At 38.8% G+C, this 21709-nt stretch overlaps 1 protein-coding gene across 2 annotated transcripts in view; it reads left to right on the forward strand.

Annotated features, from left to right (window-relative positions):
* NPAS3 (neuronal PAS domain protein 3) overlaps positions 1-21709 on the forward strand; it is an 864939-nt gene that overhangs the window by 721082 nt on the left and 122148 nt on the right. For both annotated transcript variants that reach the window (XM_036844032.1, XM_036844033.1), the window contains exon 5: positions 15012-15186. In XM_036844032.1, the coding sequence (XP_036699927.1) occupies positions 15012-15186 (175 nt within the window). The remainder of the gene's footprint in view (positions 1-15011; positions 15187-21709) is intronic.

Consider the following 21709-nt stretch of genomic DNA (forward strand, 5'->3'; position numbering starts at 1 on the left):
GGTTTAATACAAGTCTACAAATAGCCACATAGAAGGGTGTGAGCTTCCTTCAGTTCCTGGAACATCATTTCCATTTCCTCTACTAGTATGCCATTTTTAAGAGTGAAGATGAAAATTGGTTAGAGACCATTTTTCTGTCACACGCATTAAATTGTTTTAAGAAAGAAGGGGCAAGAAGGAGGGAGTCAGTATATATTTCATCTGTCTCCACATTAATACTTCCCTAGACCCAGTTCCTGGTGGCTCAACGCTGATCTGGCTGCTAATGGCAAGAATAGTCCCCACAGATGTATTTTTCACATAGAATTGTCCATATACACAAGCATTAATTGTGCACATTATATAAAAAGATAGTAGCGTTACCTTTACAGTGGGGGCGGGGCGGGGGGGTTGAACATGCATCTTAGTGGATAACATCCCATTCCAGATCAGGGATATCAAATTGACTGCAGGAGGTGAGAGAAATGCTGATTTTTCCAACCAAATATTACCTCTTACTCCAAGTGCACACTCCTCAAAGCTCCTACAAATCTTAGGTATCCATTTCTGGGATGCCAACTTCACTACTTTCCTGTTTCACAGCCTAAAAAGGCGGCAAGCCTTGCATGAGCTCCCTTTGTCACTGTTTTTTTTCACCTTTGAGGCTTCCACTCTTGTATAAGCAGACATTGTATAAATTGAAGGGAATTTTTTATGTACTTAGACTGTTTGGTGCATGTTTTCTAATGCATACTCCATCATCATCATAAGAAGCAAGGATTGTCTCTTCAAGATAACAAGTTAAAAAATGGAGAGACAAAAAAGGTGCAGTGACTTGTTTACCCTCATTCCAAGAATCAGTGGTGACAACAGAGGGGGTAAGAAAAACAGACTTTTGCTTCCCAGGCTAATGCCTTAAACCTTACAATCCCTTTTTACATTGATAGTAGTAGCACCTATTTTTTGTCCTTTTCTTCTATTTTGAAAACTGATTCCATATACCCCCTGAGTACTGTAGCATGGCAACAAGACTAGGACTGTGGTTTTCACACAACTTTTAACATTAAAATATTGTTTTTCAAGCTAACCTTTCTTGAAAGACCAAAAACAATGAAAACACACAATGAGCTGCTCTAGCTGGAAAGTAATAGTGTGGTATCTCAGAGGAATACCAGGGACTCCTTCATCTGGGGCCCCCAGTGGGCTTTGAGAATCTGTGAATTCCCTCAAGTTATCTGCAGTGTCAGGGAGAAGTTGGGGAAGGAGACCACACTTCCCGTCCATCTCAAAGAATCCATGATCCCAGAAGGATCTAAGACTCATGATCATCCCCACTTGCTGCAGTTTATTAATGTGCTTCTGAATCAAACCCCAGTGGTTTTGTTGAGGTCATAATGGCTGTGCTACACTTTTGACTGTAAGTTCCAGAGGATCAGATTTAACAGCCCAAACAAGGATTTCTGTTAATATAGTGAAGGAAGGGATAAGCTTAATCAATAAGCCACCATATTACTCTGGAACCTCCAACACTTACCAAACCCCTCCGAATCAGCTCATTTCTCAATAAAATTATAATGTTATTCATATATTTACTTGCTCATTTATTCATTCGATTAATATGTATGGAACCCCTATTTATCAGGGGTTGTAGCAGTGAATTAGACAGATGTGGCTTCTGTCTTCAGGAAGCTTACAGTCCAGTGAATTAATATACAATTATATTCACTGATCACACAATAGATGCTATTTGATTTGTTTGGCACATTACATGCATTATCTCATTTAATTTTAACGACAATAAGGTAGGTAACCATTATTATCTTTACTTTTTTAGTTAAGGAGACAGTAGAGTACTTGCCAAAGGGGGTGGTAATTTAGATTCCAGGTCATCTGCCTCTAGACTGTGAATTTATAACCAATAGTCTCCATTAGGAGCATGTAATAGTAAATATTAGAAGACCTTTTGGAACATAGCCCACTTTGCTTGTACCTTTAACCATAACAGTGGACCTGCCTACCCCCAATACCTAACTAAATGTTTCTAGTCCAAGAAATGTTCCTTGTTTGTCAGGCTATCCTGGGAGGTGCCTTTTTAAATGTTCAGAAGAGGCAGGCACTCATCAGTCTCAAATGTAGGACTTCATTTCTAAGTGGTATAATTAAAATTAGAACAAGAGACTTAATAGTAATTGTGCACAGTCACCCACAGCTATTAGATAGTGTGGAAGGGCTAGCTGTAAATTCAACCAGAAAACACACCTTAAACAATCTCTGTTTCATCTAAGAAAACATTATCACTGGAGAGTAATACCTTATCACTGGAAAAACATTATCACCGGAGAGACTCATTAGTGACTTGAAACTGGGATTATCTGGCTTTGTTTTGTGTCCGTGGTTATGTAGCGCTGTTGAGACAATACAATAGATGCTGAGAAAATCAAAGGGATGGTCAATGGTAGAAACAAAAAGACTTCCTCCAATGTGTAAAGGAGGCAAGTGAATGTCACTAAATGAGAGCACCTGAGCATTGTGCATGGGGACTTGAGATCACCCCAGCTCCTCCCAAGGCAGGCTCTCCTGGATCTCAGAGAAGAGTTGGGTTTTTCTCCATGGAATAAATGGATGATATAAATATAGGATGTGCAAAATTACAAGAAGGAGGCCTTTCTGGCCTGGAGTCTAAGAGTAAAAAATGTTAAAGCAAAAAGGAGGGAAATGAATACCTGGGTGCTAATAAAAAGGATGCAGTTTGCCCATGGCTTCAGCGATGCCAAAAGGGTGAGCTAAGAAAACACACTGCGTTCTCTGATGAAATCCCTGATCCTCATTGAAAAGAATGGTTCGGAGCTTACCAGTCTCTAGCAGTTAAGTCTACTAGGTCCAAGCAATCTCCAGCTCTTATCTGTCATAACTCATTCCTAAACACTAAAACCCTTGAGGCGTTCATTTTTTTTTTTTTTTAATGGATAAAGAAAGAGCCGCAGTTGACTCTTCACAAAAGTTACCCATGAAATCCTTGGGTCATCCTTGTTTTGATTTTTGTGTATTTGTATTCCTCTTGGTACGGATGGCATGAAATTTTCAATTTGCAAAAGGATTTAATCAACAGTAAATGTTTTGAATCAGATTGAAACACAAATACTTTAAGAGCTATGTATTTATCCTGTCCTGCTGGGTACGTTTCTTCTTGTTTCTGAAGGGCAATGCAAAGCCATAGATGCTCTAATGAATTCTTTGCAACAGGCAGGTGTGTTAAGGGTTAATAGTGATGAATGTTTATCTTAAAAATCTCGGGGTCTTCCTCAGAATTTTCCCCCTTCTCCTTGACACATCAAAAATGGGAAATTATCTATGAGACTATTTGTCTGTGTTTTCAGGACAGCACATTTACATATGAGGCAATCAATATAAGCAAGCCCACGTCTTCCAAGAATCCTTAATTACATGTCTAAGAATGCATATGTATTGACATGTAATACTTGTGTTTCTGCAGAGTCCCCCCCACCCTTTTGAGTTGACATGTGCTAAGACTCTCTGAAAGCAGTAAAATCAAGAGTGTAACAGGCAAATGCATGAGTTGTTAAATGTGATGGCAAAATAAAAAAAAAATTTTTAAGCTGCAGTCAGTACGATCAGTAAAATAAAAAAAATTAAAAGACAGCCGGCAAACTGTCTATCATGTGATGAAATTTGACAGTAGGGATTATGGCTTTGATGGACCAGAACAGCTAATAGAAGAAGCTGACATTTTTGAAACCCTGCTAATTAAGGGTTCCTTCCTTAATATTAAAATAAAGTCTTTGTCTGGGTTTTATGGTTGGAGAATCAGGTGTTTTCATTAATATATGCCAGTCAGTCTTAATAAGCTTGGAGGGCAGAGGAAGTTATTATTGAGTGACCTTCTACAAAATAAGCATGTTGCTAAGGGCTCTAACCCTGCCCCGTTCAGACTGATGAATCTCATTTCCAATGCAAAAGCTTCACAAGAAATCCAAGTATTCTCTGTGCAATCACGGAAAATAATCCTTGTGTCTCTTGTAATGTCCAGAATTGCCACTTACTACACTACTACTGTACAATGAATATTACAATACATATTATTTTTCTAGCACAATTGTCTACATTTCTGAATTGCCCAGAATAGAAAAATGTATTGTGAAGACACTTGTATTGAAAAGTCGGCTCATTTTAATACTTTTCAAATAGTCATCTACTCTGTTCATGAATTATAATGCTTAGAATACATCTGACAATACTAGCTTTGAAAAAGAGATATGTCTATATTATTATATATTCATTTTCAAATAGATTTCAAACAGATTTTAAACCATTCATTGAAATTCATTGAAATGATAAATTCACAGTTGGATTTTGATTGACTCTTAATCCAATTTCACTTTTGATAAGTTTTCACCCCTCTCTTCCCACCCACCCCCAACCTTTCTCAACCAAGATATTTTTTGTTCTTCTGTTGGTTTTTTAAAGCAAAACTGATGGGATATGGTAAAACTGATGGGGTATGGTATTGAAGGTTTTGATGGCTATATGGAAAGCTTGTCAATGGACTGGCAAATTGAGTTAAGATCAGTAAAGCGCCACACTACAGGTGATTTCTCTGGCTAATTTCCAATGTACTGGTGCCTATCTTCTGAAAGTCATGTTTATTACAACTGGCTGTTGACTCACAACCTAGAGCAAATCTTTGAAAGAGTCTTTCAGTTACTGAGTCATACCACCGTCTCTAGATGACATGGAAGTGTGCATGGAGGGTTTGTGGTGCTGGGGTTTTGTGGTTGCCCAACATTAGCTACCTGCTCCTCATCTTGAGTTCTTTCTGCCTGTCCTAGGAAGAGAAGTTGGGTAACATCTCTGTTGCTGGATGCAAGGTCAGGTAAAAAGACAACAAACCTACTAAAGTCTCTTTGGAGAAGAAAGGAGCTAGATTAAAAATAGCACCATGCACCATGGGTTTTGTGTTCACCCATGGGAAACAAAAAACCATCCAAATGAGATGAGAATCTTAGATCCAGGGCTTCAATATGTGGGGCAAGAAGTTAATTCAAAGTGTGGCAATTATCTCAGCCTACATCTACGGGAAAAAATAGTCTCTGAGACACAGGCCTGTGAAGAAAAACAAGATATGACTTTTCTTATAAGTGATTTATTAAAACCGTTCTTCACTATTTTAAAAGTATTTAAAAAGTATTTTAAAATATTTAATGAACACTAGCATAGATCCATCTCCTTAGGGCCAAAATAAATCACCTAGTGTTTATTGAGCCTCTACCCAATGCCTTCCCAATGACCTAGGTTTAACCCAAGAATAGTGTAGCACAATACCCCTGCCCTATAAGCTCCAGTGTAGTTAGAACCCTGTTGCGTCTTGGATTGCCCCCACCTTTTCAGCAAAGCCACCTGTCCCTTCTCATTCTCTCTGTGTGACGCCAGCATGGGAGTTGCTCTCCCAGACACTTTGGGTTCACGGCCACCTCTGGACCCATCCACACCAGGGCTTCTACCCAAAATGTGGAGAGAGCAAATGATTGATAAATATTTGGTTGACTAAAGTCTCTTAAATTGTAGATTAAATCTAAAAATTCAGTCCTTTTATTCTAAAGCCATTCCTCTATTTCTATTTTTTTTTTCTTGCACCTCTCCCCTTTAATATCGTCTTCATGGTATCCTTCTACTTCCTGTTCTGCTACTCCAGGGATTCTATGGCTGTAGGGCAGCACTATCCAATAGAAATATATTGCAAACTATGTATGTAATTTTAAATTTTCCAGTAGCCACATCTTAAAAGGTAAACACAAACAAGTACGATTAATTTTAATAATATGATAATATATTTTATTTATTCTAACATACCCCAAATATTATTTTAATATGTAATCAATATAAGATAGTTTGCATTCTTTTACTTATTGTACTAAGTCTGAAACCTGGTGTGATCTTACACCTACAGCACATTCTAATTCAGACTAGCCCCATTCCAGGTGCTCAGTAGCCACATGTGGCCACTATATGAGACAGCATGGCTTTAGAGAATATTTATGGTTAAAGTGCTGGGGCATCTGAACCCCAGACATACAATGCCAAATTATATGACTGTTATCAGAGCCTTTTTCTGGTGAGACAGAACATAGAATTTATCAGATTTCCAAAAGGGCTGTTCTTCCCACTACCACCAGACTCCAGCCCCCAGTATCTTAAGAAACACAGCCTTGCTTTTAGTCTCTGGAACGACTCTGTCTTTTGACTCATTTTCTCTACTTGCCAGTTCTATTTACACTTCCTATTCTAACAAGACTCTCAGACTGTTATTAAACAGTTGTGAATTTAACTTATTCCTTTAAAATAGCACCTAGAGAGTGCTCAGAGTATTGACTTGCTTCATAGAAAAGAACCTCAAATACTACCACAGCTGGTAGTTACAACAGCCAAAATAAAATAGAAGTGTATTCGCCCTTCTACTTATGGTAATTCACTAGGCATAAGTTAGACACTAGACCCACCGTGCCCACATGGCATTCAGGAACTTCCCAAGATGTGCTAAAACATATCAACAGGGAAGGTTCTGGAATGGTCAGCAATTGCTCACAGCACAGAGACTGTTATTCCTCCTTGTTCTCTTCATTGGGTTATTAACTCCGAAATTAATTTCTTGACATGGGCCAACCACCCACTTTCTACAGTGGCTAAAATATTTTTGTACAGCTTGTGATTTTCTTGGATGAGACTTTTCAAGACCCTTCACAAGGATGTGGAGGAGGAAAGCCATTTGTTTCAAATACAGAAACTATGGCATTAACATAGTGCTTCAATCTGAAAAAAACAAGATGTCAGTTGAACACGATCCTTCTTTTATTTTGCTTTCTCTTAAACATAAATTTCTCTTGAGGTGTATAACTGCAGTATCTTTGTTAAGCTTTTCTCATTTTGCTAGTTTTTGTTTCTCTCTCAACAGCATCGCTTAAACCTTGTGACTTAGCTCCTGGTGAGGGTTGATGTTTCGAATCTTCCATCATAGGATAGCCCCTTTAAAAACTATCAGGAATGATTAATTGTATTATTTGGGTGCATTTTATTAATTATTATTATTTGTGTATAGTATTATTTGTGTGCATTAAACCCCAAAGTTTTAGTCATATAAACCATATTGTTTTAGCGTGACTAGAAAAAAATTAAATAACCTGTGTAACTTTCAAAAAACAAATGGAAAAGTCAGCCCCATAATTATTATTGTTTTCTGATCCATTTACCTTTCTTTAAAGTAAAAGGGCTGTTCAGAATCAGGGAAAGATTTAAATTTCAATTTAAACTTACAAGCATTTTCTACTTTTTCTTGTTCCCATGACCAAAAAAAGGAGGACAAAATTCACTATGAGAATAACAAAAACAATTAAACAAAAATTGAGATATATTGATACTGAAGCCTGGCTATGCATAACATGCATCTCAGTGTGTATCCAGTTTTAAATGACAAATACTGAACCATGTAAAATTTGAGGATAATGGATTAACTATGCCAGTATCAGGTATTTTATGTTGATTGGTCTCCTTACCACCAATGTAATGAAGATGCTTTGAAAGTGAGATCTTACTATTTGTTTGATCTCCAGAAAAGGGAGATTTGACTTCAGTTATTTTTAAGATTGTTAATGCTTCTTTCTTGGCATCATTTCACTTTTTACTATGATGTAACCTCCAATTGCATCCTTTTTTCCTTCCCAGCACTGTGATAAACACTAAAAAGTTGGCCTTTCCTGCCCTACAGACTACTTTAAAACTTCAAAACTATAGGAACCTTGTAAAGCAAGGTTTTAAAATTTCTTGATTGAGTCACTTTCACAAATCCCTGGGCTCATTATGTAATGTCCCCTCAGTATTACAGCATTCTCTAAGTTCTTCTTTTACCTGGTGTCTCTTAATGAAAGGAAAAGAATATTGACGTATTAAAACTATTCTAAAACCACTGCTTCTGTAACGTGGGGTGATGGAGAAATACCTAAACCATGCTTACAAGAAAAAATGAAATTTTGCATATAATTTATTTCTTCAACAGAAAAAAATTGGGATGGGGAATACTTCAAAGTCTGGATCTGTTTTGTACACAGGCTATTTCTAGCAGTACTTACATATGCTCAACTGGATCCTGAGTCTCTGTAATGATCCGTCTAACACTTTTGAAAATGTAGCAATCAGTGTCGATTATTGCTTGATCAATTCAACTATTGGTAATGATAGTCATAGAGGCAGACCTGTTCCAGGTAACCACCCATACGTTTGAATCAGTCTCTGCCATTTGTTCTATACTTCCTCTTTTGTTCCATTTCTTCAACAGCCTGCCTCTTCCTTTTTCCTCTCTGAGAACTAAGAAATCCACTGGAATTATCTTCTGACACTTCTTAATCAAAGTTCAGAACTGGTTATGCAGTACTCTCTTTGGATACTGTGGTTGCAAATTCTCGAGTCGGGCACTCCAAGGGTTATAGAAAAGCATACAAAAAACAAAAAAAGTACTTGGCCTCCCCGATTCCCAAAGGAGTTGAAATGTTTATTTCTGAAGATAAAATAAACACATGGTATGGTATCTTTTAGCTCAAATTCTTCTAAAGGAAGGCTCTGTTAACGTATCTGTGAGAAGAGAGTGGATTCATTTCTTATTTGATGACATTGGAAGGATTTTTCATTCTACCTCATCGTTCTGATATAGAACCTTTCTTTCTTCTTGTTCTACTAATTTATACACGTATTTCTGTAACAGACCCAATGCTTTTATGCATTTTTCTTCAGATAAGTCAGCAAATACATAGAATGAGACAGAGCAGTAAAGAACATCAAGTTTCTGTCAAAACAGTTCATAAATATTCAGTAGAGTTCTGCAATACGTAGGAAGTTATGAAGATGGCATTAAGATACCAGTAAATCCTAAGAAAACCTATGCTAATCAAGCTATCACATCTTATTATATTTTATTCTTTTATCACTTTATTATCTCTCAATAATATAAATGTGACCCCTCCCCCCCCAAAAAACCCTACAAATCCTAATCTACTGTGTCGAGATAGAATTTCCATCTTATCCTGGGTCAGGATTTTCTAACTGTGATCTCACAGTCTCTTGGTAGATCTGAAAGTCTACCCTGGCAGTTAGATTTCCAAACCACTAGCCACTAACGCAGTCCTCTCTCAGGCATGACCTTCTATTCAAATACTGCAGGCATTCCCTGTGGGAATGGGGCCTGGCTGCAAAAGGACTCCTGAAAAAGGGCTTAACTGGTAGCACCCCCAAGTCCCCTCAGTAATCTAGTGCCCTCCAGAAATCTACAAAAACCCAGCATCTTTCAAAAGGTTTAAGAAATTCCACCTTAAATGGCAGGTTTGCATGACCTTCTTTACATGCTAAAAATGAACTTTGTTCATTTTAAAAATGAACTTTGTTCATTCACTCCTGAGACTGAAATATATTGAAAGAAATAAAGAAATAGGTTTTATCATCTTGCTTTATAAAAGTATCTATCGTCTTAAGTTATTCCAATATGGAGATGACAAGCAACATTGCCGCCTGTTCCTCATTTGTAGCAAACTCTTTCAATCAAAGGAGCACTGAATTCAATGATTTGCACTGCTGGTACATTGCTGTAGTTAAAAAGTATTTGCTCACCACAGGGGGCCAAGCAAAGGCTATTGACATGCTTGCTTGATGTATGAAAAGACAAATTAGTCCCCTATCCTATCTACCAGCAGGGTACAATGACCGGACATGGAAAAGTCAACTCAAACCACTGTATAATATATTTACATTTTTTTCCAGGAAACTTCAGTGTTACCAAATCAACTGTGTCAAGTGTTCAACTTGCATGCAAGCTAATAGAATGTGAAATAAATTTGAGGAAGGCCAGGTGGTTTAGTTGACTGCGTGGGATGGCACTAGTGGCTATGGCTTATCCTGGAGGAATCTTGGTAACTTTGAGTGGGGAAAGGCAGAGAGAAAGGAGGTGAAACAAAATGCTGTTTCTGGATACGACTGCTTATTACTCATTGCCTATCTCCAGCCCCTTATACACTCTCAGCTGTTTTCTAGTCCTAAGCAATAAGGGAGAGGAATTTTTATTTTAGAGTCACTCAGCTTCAGTAAAGGTAGACCAAGTGAGCATGGTTGGAAACAGTCATGCTTACTTTTCCTTCTTGTGCTAGGGAAACAATACAAATTCCCATGGGTCTGTTCCTTAAATTTAATAAACAGAACATGTTTGTTAATTTTTTTTAATTACCATATAAAGTGATTGAGTTTGGTTCTCACATGTGCCTTATTATATAATGTGCACTAACCAGAAGAACACAATATTAAGGGGAAAAAATGCTATACCTTTCCATTATGTAGATCATAATTGTAGATCAAAGATAGGACCAATAATCAATATAAAATGAAAATTCTCTAAATTTCTACTGTCAGTGATTTGAAGGGATAGTTAAGAAATAATAATTTTGGGGCTTCCCTGTTGGCACAGTGGTTAAGAATCCACCTGTCAGTGCAGGTGAGACGTGTTTGAGCCCTGGTCCGGGAAGATCGCACGTGCCATGGAGCAACCAAGCCCGTGCGCCACAGCTACTGAGCCCGCGAGCCACAACTACCAAGACTGCGTGCCACAACTACTGAAGCCCACGTGCCTAGAGCCCGTGCTCCTCAACAAGAGAAGCCACTGCAATGAGAAGCACACACACCGCAACAAAGAGTAGCCCCCACTCACCGCAACTAGAGAAAGCCCACGTGCAGCAACGAAGACCCAATGCAGCCAAAAATAAATAAATTTATTAAAAAAAAGAAATAATCATTTTATGAAACTTTGTGAAAATTCAGTTAATGAACAAATGAACTAGCCAACTAACCACCGTTCTGTCATAGATGGGGGAAGAAAACAGTTATAAAAGATAGCTATATTATCTTTCAAAGTTCCTTTTAAAACCTGCTCTTTCTCAGCATTTATAAAATCCTATGCTCAGTTAAACTCAGTTGGTTTCTATATAAGAAGTTATAGCCCTCAATGCATGTGGCAAATACTTCTTGGGAATGAGTATATTATTATGGTGCTATATTGTAACCCATTTTAGAGTAGTAAATAATGTTATAATAATAATAATACCAGAAATAATAAAAGGAACCAACCTAAACTTGTCCAAACCAAGCACAGATAAAGCAAATTTTTTAGGCCTAAATATCCATCTTTTATTCATTCAACAAACATTTGTGATAGACCTCCTATGTACAAGACACTAGTCCTAGTTCTCAGTGGGCAAAGATTTTGCAGAGTTGCTAACTGGAGATTTGAGGGTACCTAATTAACTATAGTAATACAGGATTGAAACTCTCTATATTTTTTCTCCTTCAAGCTCACATGAAGCAATGTCTCCTCATCAAGTAAAAAAATCCCTGGTCTTAGTTTCTGCAGTCTATTTTGAGGCACAGAATTTAGTGGCAGGTGAGTTCCAAGTCCATCTTACCTAGGCAGTCTTCATAGGAGAGAGAAGCAAATCACACAAGGGTTTAGTGAGAAAAGAGAGTTAGCCAATAGGGCTCACAGTCTTGCTTCTACCACTAAACACCTGGGTAAACTTGAACAAGCATTTTTAACTTCTCAGAAGTGTGACGTTTTCACCTATTAAATAAGGGGGGTATTAATGGATGTTTTCCAGGTCTCTTCCAGCTCTAAAATCTAATTAAGTGAAGTGGAAACACTATGAGAAATGTTGAAAGTGATAGATAAATGTGATGATGATGGTAATGACTCAAGGCCTGTGTATAAGTAGACTTCTGTCTACCCCCATATCTGTTTCAGTTTAGTACACCTGCTTTCGTGCCTTCTTTTGGCCCAAGAGTACATGGCAAAGCATCCTTAGCCCAGGGGATTGCCAGGCTGCCTGCCCTCAGCCTCCTCCCTCCATGGTGCCCAATGTTCTCTCCTGAATAAAAGTGAAGCCACAGGACAGAGGAGTTCAGATGTCCCTGCTCAGCCTCCCTGACTGCAGAGGTGCTACCAGAGAAGTGGTAGGTTGAGTCAAGCAGACTTTAACCAAATACTGGCCTTTTCTATACTCATGTTCTTGTTCTGTAAAATCGGGATCATCATACCAGTTCAAAAGATGGTTATGAGGATTAATCAAAGAAAGTATGAAAAGTATGTATACGTAGTGGTAGTAGCTGATAATACTGTTATTGCTGTAGTCAAGGCTCAGAGCATGCATCACTTCTGCTGTACCCCCTGCTAATTAAAGAGATGTTCCAAAGCGACCATGCAAACCCTAAGGATTCCTCACCAAAGTTACACAGGAATATACATGCCTGTCATCCATTCTTATCCACCAAACAGCAGCGACAATAGTGCTTATTTCTCACAAGGCAATTTCTTCTGCACAGTTTCACTGGATTTTCGAAATTAGGCTGTGAGGCACGTAAAGCAAGTCTTGTTTCCATCCCAGCACTCAGGCCACTGCGTTGCACCATTCCAAAGTGTGGCACTCCAGGGGGTGCCATTCATGTAGAATACAATGTGAGTGGGACCCCCCAGGGTCCTGCAGAGCAGCAATACTGCCACTTTCAGAATAGGAAGCTGAAGCTCAGAGAGGTTAAATGAATTGTCCAAGGTCACACAGCAGAGGAGGAAAAGATTCTGATCTCCAAGTCAGTTTATAACTCCAGCTATTCTGTGCTTTCTCCTACACTGTGTGACCTTTATTACAGTACATACATGAAGACTATGACAGGGTCAAATTCCAGGATACCCCAAAGCCTAATATAGGATGGAGAGGTTGGCACTGAGAATTTGACCCTGTCACAGTCCTCGAGAGACTGAAGTCCTCCCCGTGTCATAATGTGATGTGGCCCATTGTGACTCAGTCTTGCTCTAGACGCACTATACTCGGGACATCACTTTGTGGAAAGGAAACGCCTGCACATCTGAGTAAATCAGACTGTGGAGATGGCGGCCTGCTCCTCACCATGTGACTGGCTTACATGAATATTCAAGAACCAACACCCCTACAAAATCGATTATATCTCCCACCTGTGTTGTCATCTTATCACAATCTGCGGTCTGTGCCAAAAGGCACATCGCAGTGTTAAAGAAAGACTCGGAGTTTGAGAAAAGTGACAGATATAGTTAAATAGTGACAGAAATAGTTATAACTAAAGTGCTGCAATTGGACTCCATGCAAAAGGAGAGTGACTTCGTCATACTCACTAACCCCCAAACAAAATAACCATCAAGAAATATTAAAACACACATTTTATTAGTTTCATTTAATTTCTTAATTGCTCCAAGTCAGTTTACCCATTTATTGCTGTGTGAAATGCTTAGAGGCAAGGCGCACATTAAAGGGATTATTTCCATGTAATCCCTCCCTCCCAGAGGGTAGGAACCGATCACTTATGAATCCTGATTTACGCTCTGTAACAATATCAAATGGAGGAAATAGTTATTGTGAAATTATAGAGTCAGTAGTTGGGTAATACAGGAGAGCGTAATTTAATAGCAAAGAGAAAGTACCTCATTTTCAGTGAATGGTATGCAAGCCTTTTTCAGGAATAGTTATTAACCAAACCGAATTTAGCCTCCCATTTTTCGGCCTCTACCTCTGTTAGTTGATAGATGCTGAAGATGTGTTGACTGTTAAGAGTTTAATCAAATGGTGTCTGGGAGTCGATGTGATCATTTTACCGGGACTTGGAGTTCTGGGGATAATAATTGCTCTGAGTATTACGCTCACTGTGACAGTATACCCACCACCAGCCTTCCTTCTTGGCAGGAAAAAGAGTGCAGGCAGTCGGGTGGAATTTGGAGGGTTGCTGCAAATTACACAGGAAAGGCAGGTGAGGTAGGAAGCGGTTCTAGGTAAATATCCACCAAGAAACTTGTGACAGTCTGAACTTCTGGCAGTTTCTGTAGCACATCATAGCTGGCCTGAGACCATTAAACTCCAGAGGAATTGGGAAAGCCATTAGTGACCCGGGAAAGAGCTTTTTCTTGTTCCGTTGCTAACACATCTCTCCCTGCCATAGTCCTGTAACCCAACTACATTATTTTAGGACCATGATTGCTATTCTTGGAAGGAGGTAAGAGTTATAGCATCAGAGGAGTACAGAGGTAAGGCCAGTCCTTACGAGTGACTTCTGCCCCTCAGACAGCACATGCCCCAGACAGGGGCCACGCCTGACAGCACTGCAAAAGGCAGTGCTTCCATTCCAGGCTAGCCCTCTTCTGATATTTGATATTCATTCTCTACCTTTAGCGTCAGCCTAATACAAAGAGTATACAAAATAAAACATTTTGTAAAGCCCTCAAGGAGGTTTGTACCATGTATTTTATTAGATTGAAGGCAAAACAAGCTGATACCAGCAGAAAAAAATGGTTGCTTCAGACCCCAGCTGACCTCTTTTGCATGGAAAATTCTCCATATGATTACAGAGCTAATGAGTAGTATTTAATGAAAACATTATGCCTCTGCATATATTTGTAAGCAGCACTTCTTCCATTTAAATTTACATAGAAATAAGCTGATATGTATAAATACACATCCTGGAAATCTGTGTATTTTAAGGAAAATCCTCATCCGCTATCTCTGGTTGTTTCTATACAAAGCTCAAACTTCTCAATAAGCAAACTGTAGAATTCAGTCAATCATCCGGTTGACACCAAACATGCAAGTGTTTGATGATGCGTGGATAAAACAGCTGAACTCAGGCAGACTCATCCACATTTCACAGAACGGTTTGGCTTTATGCAAACAACAGTGTATGAGAAAAAACTGGGCTAAACAATTGCTAAATAAATACATGTGGGAAAAAAAAAACTTTCTCTTTCAATTTCAAGAATCCTTAAGCGTGTGAGGATCAAGACTAAGGACCAGGATTGTTTCCGGAGGTTTCACAGATTTCCTTTCCTGCTCAGAAGCTGAATCGCAGTGGGGCTAAATTTGAAAATGAAAAGCCTGTGACAACTTTCTTTCCCACTCTTCTTTCTCTTCCCCCTCTAGGTGGAGCTGACAGGCAGCAGCGTCTTTGACTATGTCCACCCCGGGGACCACGTGGAGATGGCAGAGCAGCTGGGCATGAAGCTCCCGCCCGGGCGGGGTCTCCTCTCGCAGGGCACCGCTGAAGATGGAACCAGCTCAGCGTCTTCCTCCTCCCACTCAGAAACCCCAGAGCCAGGTGGGACTTGCAATTCCAACGTGTGGGTTGGTGGGCAGGACCTTTGCCAATGATTGCGCTCAAGTTGCCAGTGTGAAGAGACTATAAATAGGTCTAATGGTATTTAACGATTCCATGCAGCTTTCTGTCCTGTGCAGTAATTAAGTAAGGAGGAGATTTGAAAATAAGAAGACATTTTAATAAGTATAATCCAGAGATCTGATTTCGGGTGAACAATACATACAGCATGTACCCATTCCTTTAGTTTCTCTTTCAAATTAATGGAGGGAAAAGGTTCAGATTTGGAAAGCCGTCTGCCTTTCATTGTTACCATGGCTAAATGTAATGCATTTATTTATTATTCAGCAAAATTGATGGCAGAGACTTTTTGAATATTAGCTTGTGGAGAATTAAAAGTATTAGGGGCGTGCAGAAATCTTGGGTTTTTTTTTTTTTTTAAGCATCAGAAGGTACTTGAAAGATGTGAACAGATAAATTAAGGCTAAAAAGAAAACAGAAATGGCTACATTTTAAACTGCCTTTCCACCCTCAGTATTTAATTAGATCAATTGTATAGAGGAATGAACAGAGGTGACATTCCTCATTGGGATTCCTTCCAGGACTCTTATAGACTTTGCATTCAGAATGTTCCCATTTTCATTGTGTTGTACTGATGATAATTTAAGTATTAGGGGAAAATCCATTTATAAATTAAACAAAATGACTTGATATCCATCAGTCCCCTAGTTCATCAAGCTGTTCAAACACGGGGAAGATTGGCTGGTCGGCCTGGGTCTTCCGAGAGCGCTGGTAATTAGATCTGCGAAGGATTTATTCTTTGCTGATTGGGGCTTTAAATTAATTGAAGTTCCACATTTGTGGTTTTGTCCTTTTTGTACTTTTTTAGAGGAGATATTTCATATTCTTGTGTGGTAGAGTGCTTGGCCAAGCAGCAGTGGTTTAAATGTTAATTTTTCTCATGAGAAGTTTAAGATTTTTAATGAATCAAGGGCTGATTTGAAGTGCAAAGTTTTATTTGCTTACTTGGGAAATTATTTTTGCCCTCTAAAGATGTTTGTACTTTACTTGATATGTTGTTTTAAAGCAGATTCACAGCACAAAAGCATTTTGTGAAAGAGAAATGGAAAAAAAAAAAAACCAAAACCTATCTTAAGGTTAATGTTAAAATAACTCTACATACTTCCAAGAAAATAATTTGGTCTGCTTAGAAATAATCACAGCGTGTTTGCAAACACAGAAGGGAAAAAACATATTTGCCTCTTTTGGAAATATTTTAATTCCTTCTAGAATCAATCCATGTTTCCCCATTTAAGTTAACTGCAGCTTCTAGGGCATTATTTTGTAGCATTGGTTGTGGGGAGGGCATCCTTCTCCAGTGAACCCCATGCATGAGAAAAGAGTATTTAAGACTACTCTTTACCATTTAAACATGAAAATAATTCTATTCCAAGAGGTCGGGGGAGTCATATATCCTTATACCATAGCTCACTGACTTCACTGAATAGACACCTCAGTGAGATCACTGGACCTGCTTTTTAGTCAATAGAATGTTTATATTTGGGCATATTTGAGAAGAAACACATGAAAATAGTTTTCTACTCCATTCTGGAGTTGGACTGGGAAACGAGGTTGCTCATGACTCTTAAACACTCGGTGCGTAAGAAATCAAGTTTATAAACCTTAGTATGAACTAAGACCTTGGAAAAGTGGACTTTGTTTCCCTGAATCACAAACCCGCAAGCTAAGAAGAATCTTCAACAATCCTTTAATCCAACCTCCAATTTATGCAACCATCCCTTTACAGCAAAACCAACAGATGTCCTTCCAATCTCTGCTGGCACTCATTCCTAACAGGAAGCTAAGGAACATACAAGGCTTCCCACTCCATTGGTGAGCAGCTCTGATAGAAAGTTATTCCTGATATGGAGTCGGAACCTACTTTGCTGCATCTTCTCCCCCCACTGATCGGAGGTCTGCCCTCTGGGACAACATTTCAGATTTACTCTTTCCTCCCCATCACAGCCTCTCAAATATATGAAGTCAGATTCACGAAATTGTTCCTCCCTCCTTCCTTCTCCTTTTCAAGTCAAACCACCCTCATTCCACAACCATTATTCAATGGCATGTTGCTAAGACCCTCACCATCCTAGCCACCCTCACCTGGCTGTGCTTCCATTTGTTGGTGACCCTCTAAAAATAGGGTTCTGAGAGCTGAGTGCAGCCTCTAGATGTATTGTGACAAGTACAAAGCAGAGGGACTGCCACCTTTCTTGGTTTAGGCTGCTATACTCCTGTTATGCAGCCCACGGTTGAAGTAGGTCCTCTTGGCAGCCAGGTCCCACTGTTGATTCATATTGAACTTGATGTCTCCCCCAAACACATGTTAAGGGTGACTTGTACCTTGGAAGAGAAAAAAATCCACAGCCTATAAACCAGTTCTACTAGGATATCCTAAACTAGAGTCAAATCAACCCGTCTAAGATTAAATATAAAAACTCTGATAAATCCCATGCCTTCCGTGAAGCACCAGGATGTGCTCAGTTCCACTTAGCGTTCTTTAATTCTAGTTATCAGAAAAATAACATACCTCCTTTATACAAGGACACTTCATTTATCCTTGAAGTATGACTGAAAATTTACTTGGGTTTCTTTCCGCTGTTTTCCTGGCCTTCCTTGAGCCATCCTAACTAGTAAAATGGAAAACCCTGCTTTGCACATTCCTTAACAACTTGGGCTCTCGTTAGCAACAATCGCGTTAGGAAGCGTCTCTTGTTGGAGAGTCTATTTCTCACCATTAGAGAAGGTTAAACTGGCTTTGCCTTAAAATTCTGTAGTGTTGGTTATTTGCCATCTTTGGCTTAAAAAGGCAATTAGATTGACTGCTCAAATACTGAAAGGCAGTGTAGGATGCTACCTTTAACTAAATATCTTCACTAATGCAGATCATTGCTCCAGGAGATTTACTTTAAAAGTTCATGTCAGGAACTATATCCCAAAGCTGCTTATGTTTCTTAAAAGCTGAAAGAACTTTAACAAGATTTTCTAATTCTTAATAACATGAAGGAACATTTTTGAAGACTGTTGTTCACTACATCATAATCTTTTAAACTCTGATAAAACACCGATTCTTGCTTAAAGAGTAGTATAATTTGGTTGGAAAACAGATATCAATATGTGGTGATTATGAAAATGAAGGAACTAGTAGGTATAGAATTTTTCAGGAGCCCTGATGTGTTCAGTGTAGCATTACTAAATGACTGAAATCTAAATAACATTTGGCATTATAATAAAAGGAAATAAGTGACTAAACCAGCCTAAGAGGCAGTGATCCTGTGCCATAATAGGAATTCTTTTTCTTCGAACTGCCAGCCCTGTGATTGTCTTGTCTTGAATTAGTCTCAAGATAATGAGAGAGAGAAAAAAAAAAATCTGTTGACTGGACAGCAAACCCAAATAAATATTTTATATGTATGCACATTCGTTAATAGTTTAATAAATATGATATTTCTTTTAGAGAAATTTTCAGGCAGGCATAAGAAAAATAAATGGGTAGCCTACTTTAAAAAGTTATAAAGTTCTAGAGCGCCTCTTTAGGGCTTGATCCAAGCATTTTGGAAGAGATTGCTCTGTGCTGCCCACAGCCTTTTCTCTGCTCCTGTGGGTTCCTGCAAGGTGGCGGGCACAGAATCTCTGGAATACGACATCTGGATGGCTCAGTTTGTTTTTGTGGATCTGCTTATATCTTTTCATCACTCTTAATGATTCTTTAATCTTGGGATTATGAGTGATATCCTTTTAAAAAAAATAAATTGCAGGGCTTCCCTGGTGGCGCAGTAGTTAAGAATCTGCCTGCCAATGCAGGGGACACGGGTTTGAGCCCTGGTCCGGGAAGATCCCACATGCTGCAGAGCAATGAAGCCCGTGAGCCACAACTACTGAGCCTGCACTCTAGAGCCCGCGAGCCACAACTACCGAGCCCATGCACCACAACTACTGAAGCCCGCGCGCCTGGAGCCCGTGCTCCGCAACATGAGAAGCCGCCGCAATGAAGAGCAGCCCCCGCCCGCCTCAACTAGCAGAAAGCCTGTGTGCAGCAACGAAGACCCAATGCAGCCAAAAATTAAAAAAAAAAAAAAAATTTCAGTGCCGCATCTTTTATATGCTTAATAAACAGAAGAGCAGCTCTTTCAAGAAATCCCGGAGGTACTTAAAATATCTCCGTATTTTGAAAGCAAAGAGTAATATTCCTTGGGTTTGGTCATCAAATTGTTGTGTTTTACTCTCTCCTTCTCCTTATTAAAACAGCTTGATATTTTCCAATTATAAAATTCATGCCCTTTGTGAAAAATTCAGAGAATGCAGAAAACAAAGAATAAAGGCCAACATACTCCCTACCCCGAAATAACCACTGTTCTTATACATTAGATATCCTTCTAGATTTCGTTTCTGTAAATATGTATACAAACATAGTTATGTAGTGGGATTTTCTGTTTGACTAAAATAAAACCATAACGTACATGCTTCTGGCAGCCTGCTTTTTCGCTTAACCTCACAGGCCACTTTCCCTGTCATGTTTCTCACTTTAACGTAGAATTTCCTTTCTGTCTCCAGTGGTTTGTTTCCCTCTAGCTAACAATCAGCTCCCAGCCATGGGACCACTGTCAGGAGAAACATACCTAGGTCCTGCTTTGGAGGGCATTCAGCCAGGACCAGAGATTCTCGCTGCTTATTGAATGGGCACGAGCTCACGGAGGGAGAAATCAATACTGTAGTGGGGTTTAGACAATTTAGCAAAATGTATGAGACAGTACTTTTGGTGAAGAGTAAGAGTAACTACAGCAACATGGTTAACCGTTGGTTGTCTAAAGTAAAGGTTACTGTGTTTTGTCTAAACTTTCAGCAGATCTAGCCTGTTATGGGAGGTTAAGATAATTATTGCAGGAGTATGATCTCTATGCTATTACGCCTATTCTATGTCCTGAATATTTTAAAGGCAAGCAAAACTGAAGCAGTTGAGTACTTGCCCGAATAGAAATAATCTGCATTTTCTACTTATGCCCCTGTGCTCTGGTAAATTTGATCAGCTCCCGATTCTACAGGAACTCAATTCCTCTGCACTCGTTAGACGATTTTCATAATACTAGATATAATTAAAGGAACAAATGTTTAGGAATAACAATAAAGAATGTAAAAATTTATCTGAGGATGTGATCAATATTTTATTTCCAAAGCGCTTAGATACGAGATATAATTGTACTTTTATGGGTGAATTATTTACCATCTAGTATAGGGTTGAGGTGGGAAGGGGAGGTTCTCTGATTTTTTTTTTTTTTTTGTATTGGTTTAAGTTTCCTATCAATGAACTGAATTTAGAAGTCGGGCAAGGGAAACCATCTTACTAACCTCACATCCAACCTCAGTCCCCAGACAATGTGACTGTATCTACAGCACTTTCTGCTGTACTGCAAATGTCAAACAGAAGGTGTAATGGATTTAATATTAGCGCTGGCCAAGGTGCTGAGGGAGCTGTTAATAATGTCACTCCACTTATTGATCTGAAGCCTTTAAAAATCAAAGAAAAGTGAGAGATCCCCTACTGGGGAAAGGCACACAGTGACTGGTTTTTATTGCCAATATATTTCTACATATAGAGTGGCAACTTTCTGAAATTATGTTATCACCATTCATCTCTGTGAGATTTTTGGAGTCATTATATGGTAAGATAATATCATGGAGACTGCTCTGCATGCTAATGCTAGAAGATCAGGCCAAGTACTTTTAGACATAAATAGAGCTTGATAATTTGTGTAGTAACTACAATATTCAAGCTGTCAAATGATAGGAGGTTTATTAGCACTAGATTTATTCGTGATGACAATGTTGGACCCACAGGAAGTGTGAAATACGAACTGGATAGTCATGAGGATGAACTGTCCTCTCCTTCTGCCTTTCTAAGACTCTGAATACAAACCATGCAGGGACTCACTTGAGATGGAAATGAATTCTGTTCTTACAATTAGTCTACCCTTTCAGGAAACTGGTAATCCTTCAATCTGAATGGCAGTTTGTGTGCAATGAAATTCCTGCTTTCCATAGCCTCCAACTAATAAATGGAATTAAAATGTATAATTTATGTTGAATGTTTATCAAACTGTAAACACACATTTAATTCCTTTCCATATTCATACAATATAAGCAAAGATAAATCCATCAGATAATGTACCACTGTTATCTCTGATGGACTGAATATGAAATGGATCTCTACTGTAGCTGTAGTAAAGATCCAGCCAAGTTTACGATTACCCAAAACTGGCCTGACTCCTGTTAGTACCCATGTGCACAAGTATGTGTCAAATCTAATCGTCAGAAAGCAGCCTAACAAAAAGTAATCTTTTCATAACCCAAAGAGGTCATCCTTTACGCATAAGCTCAGCTTTCATCCAAAACTTATATATGCAAAATGATGTATTTCCCTTAGCTATGCCATCGTTATTTGGAAATGAAATAGAAACTATCTTTTGCC

Source organism: Balaenoptera musculus, chromosome 2 (genome assembly GCF_009873245.2).
Source record: "Balaenoptera musculus isolate JJ_BM4_2016_0621 chromosome 2, mBalMus1.pri.v3, whole genome shotgun sequence".
Taxonomy (NCBI): domain Eukaryota; kingdom Metazoa; phylum Chordata; class Mammalia; order Artiodactyla; family Balaenopteridae; genus Balaenoptera; species Balaenoptera musculus.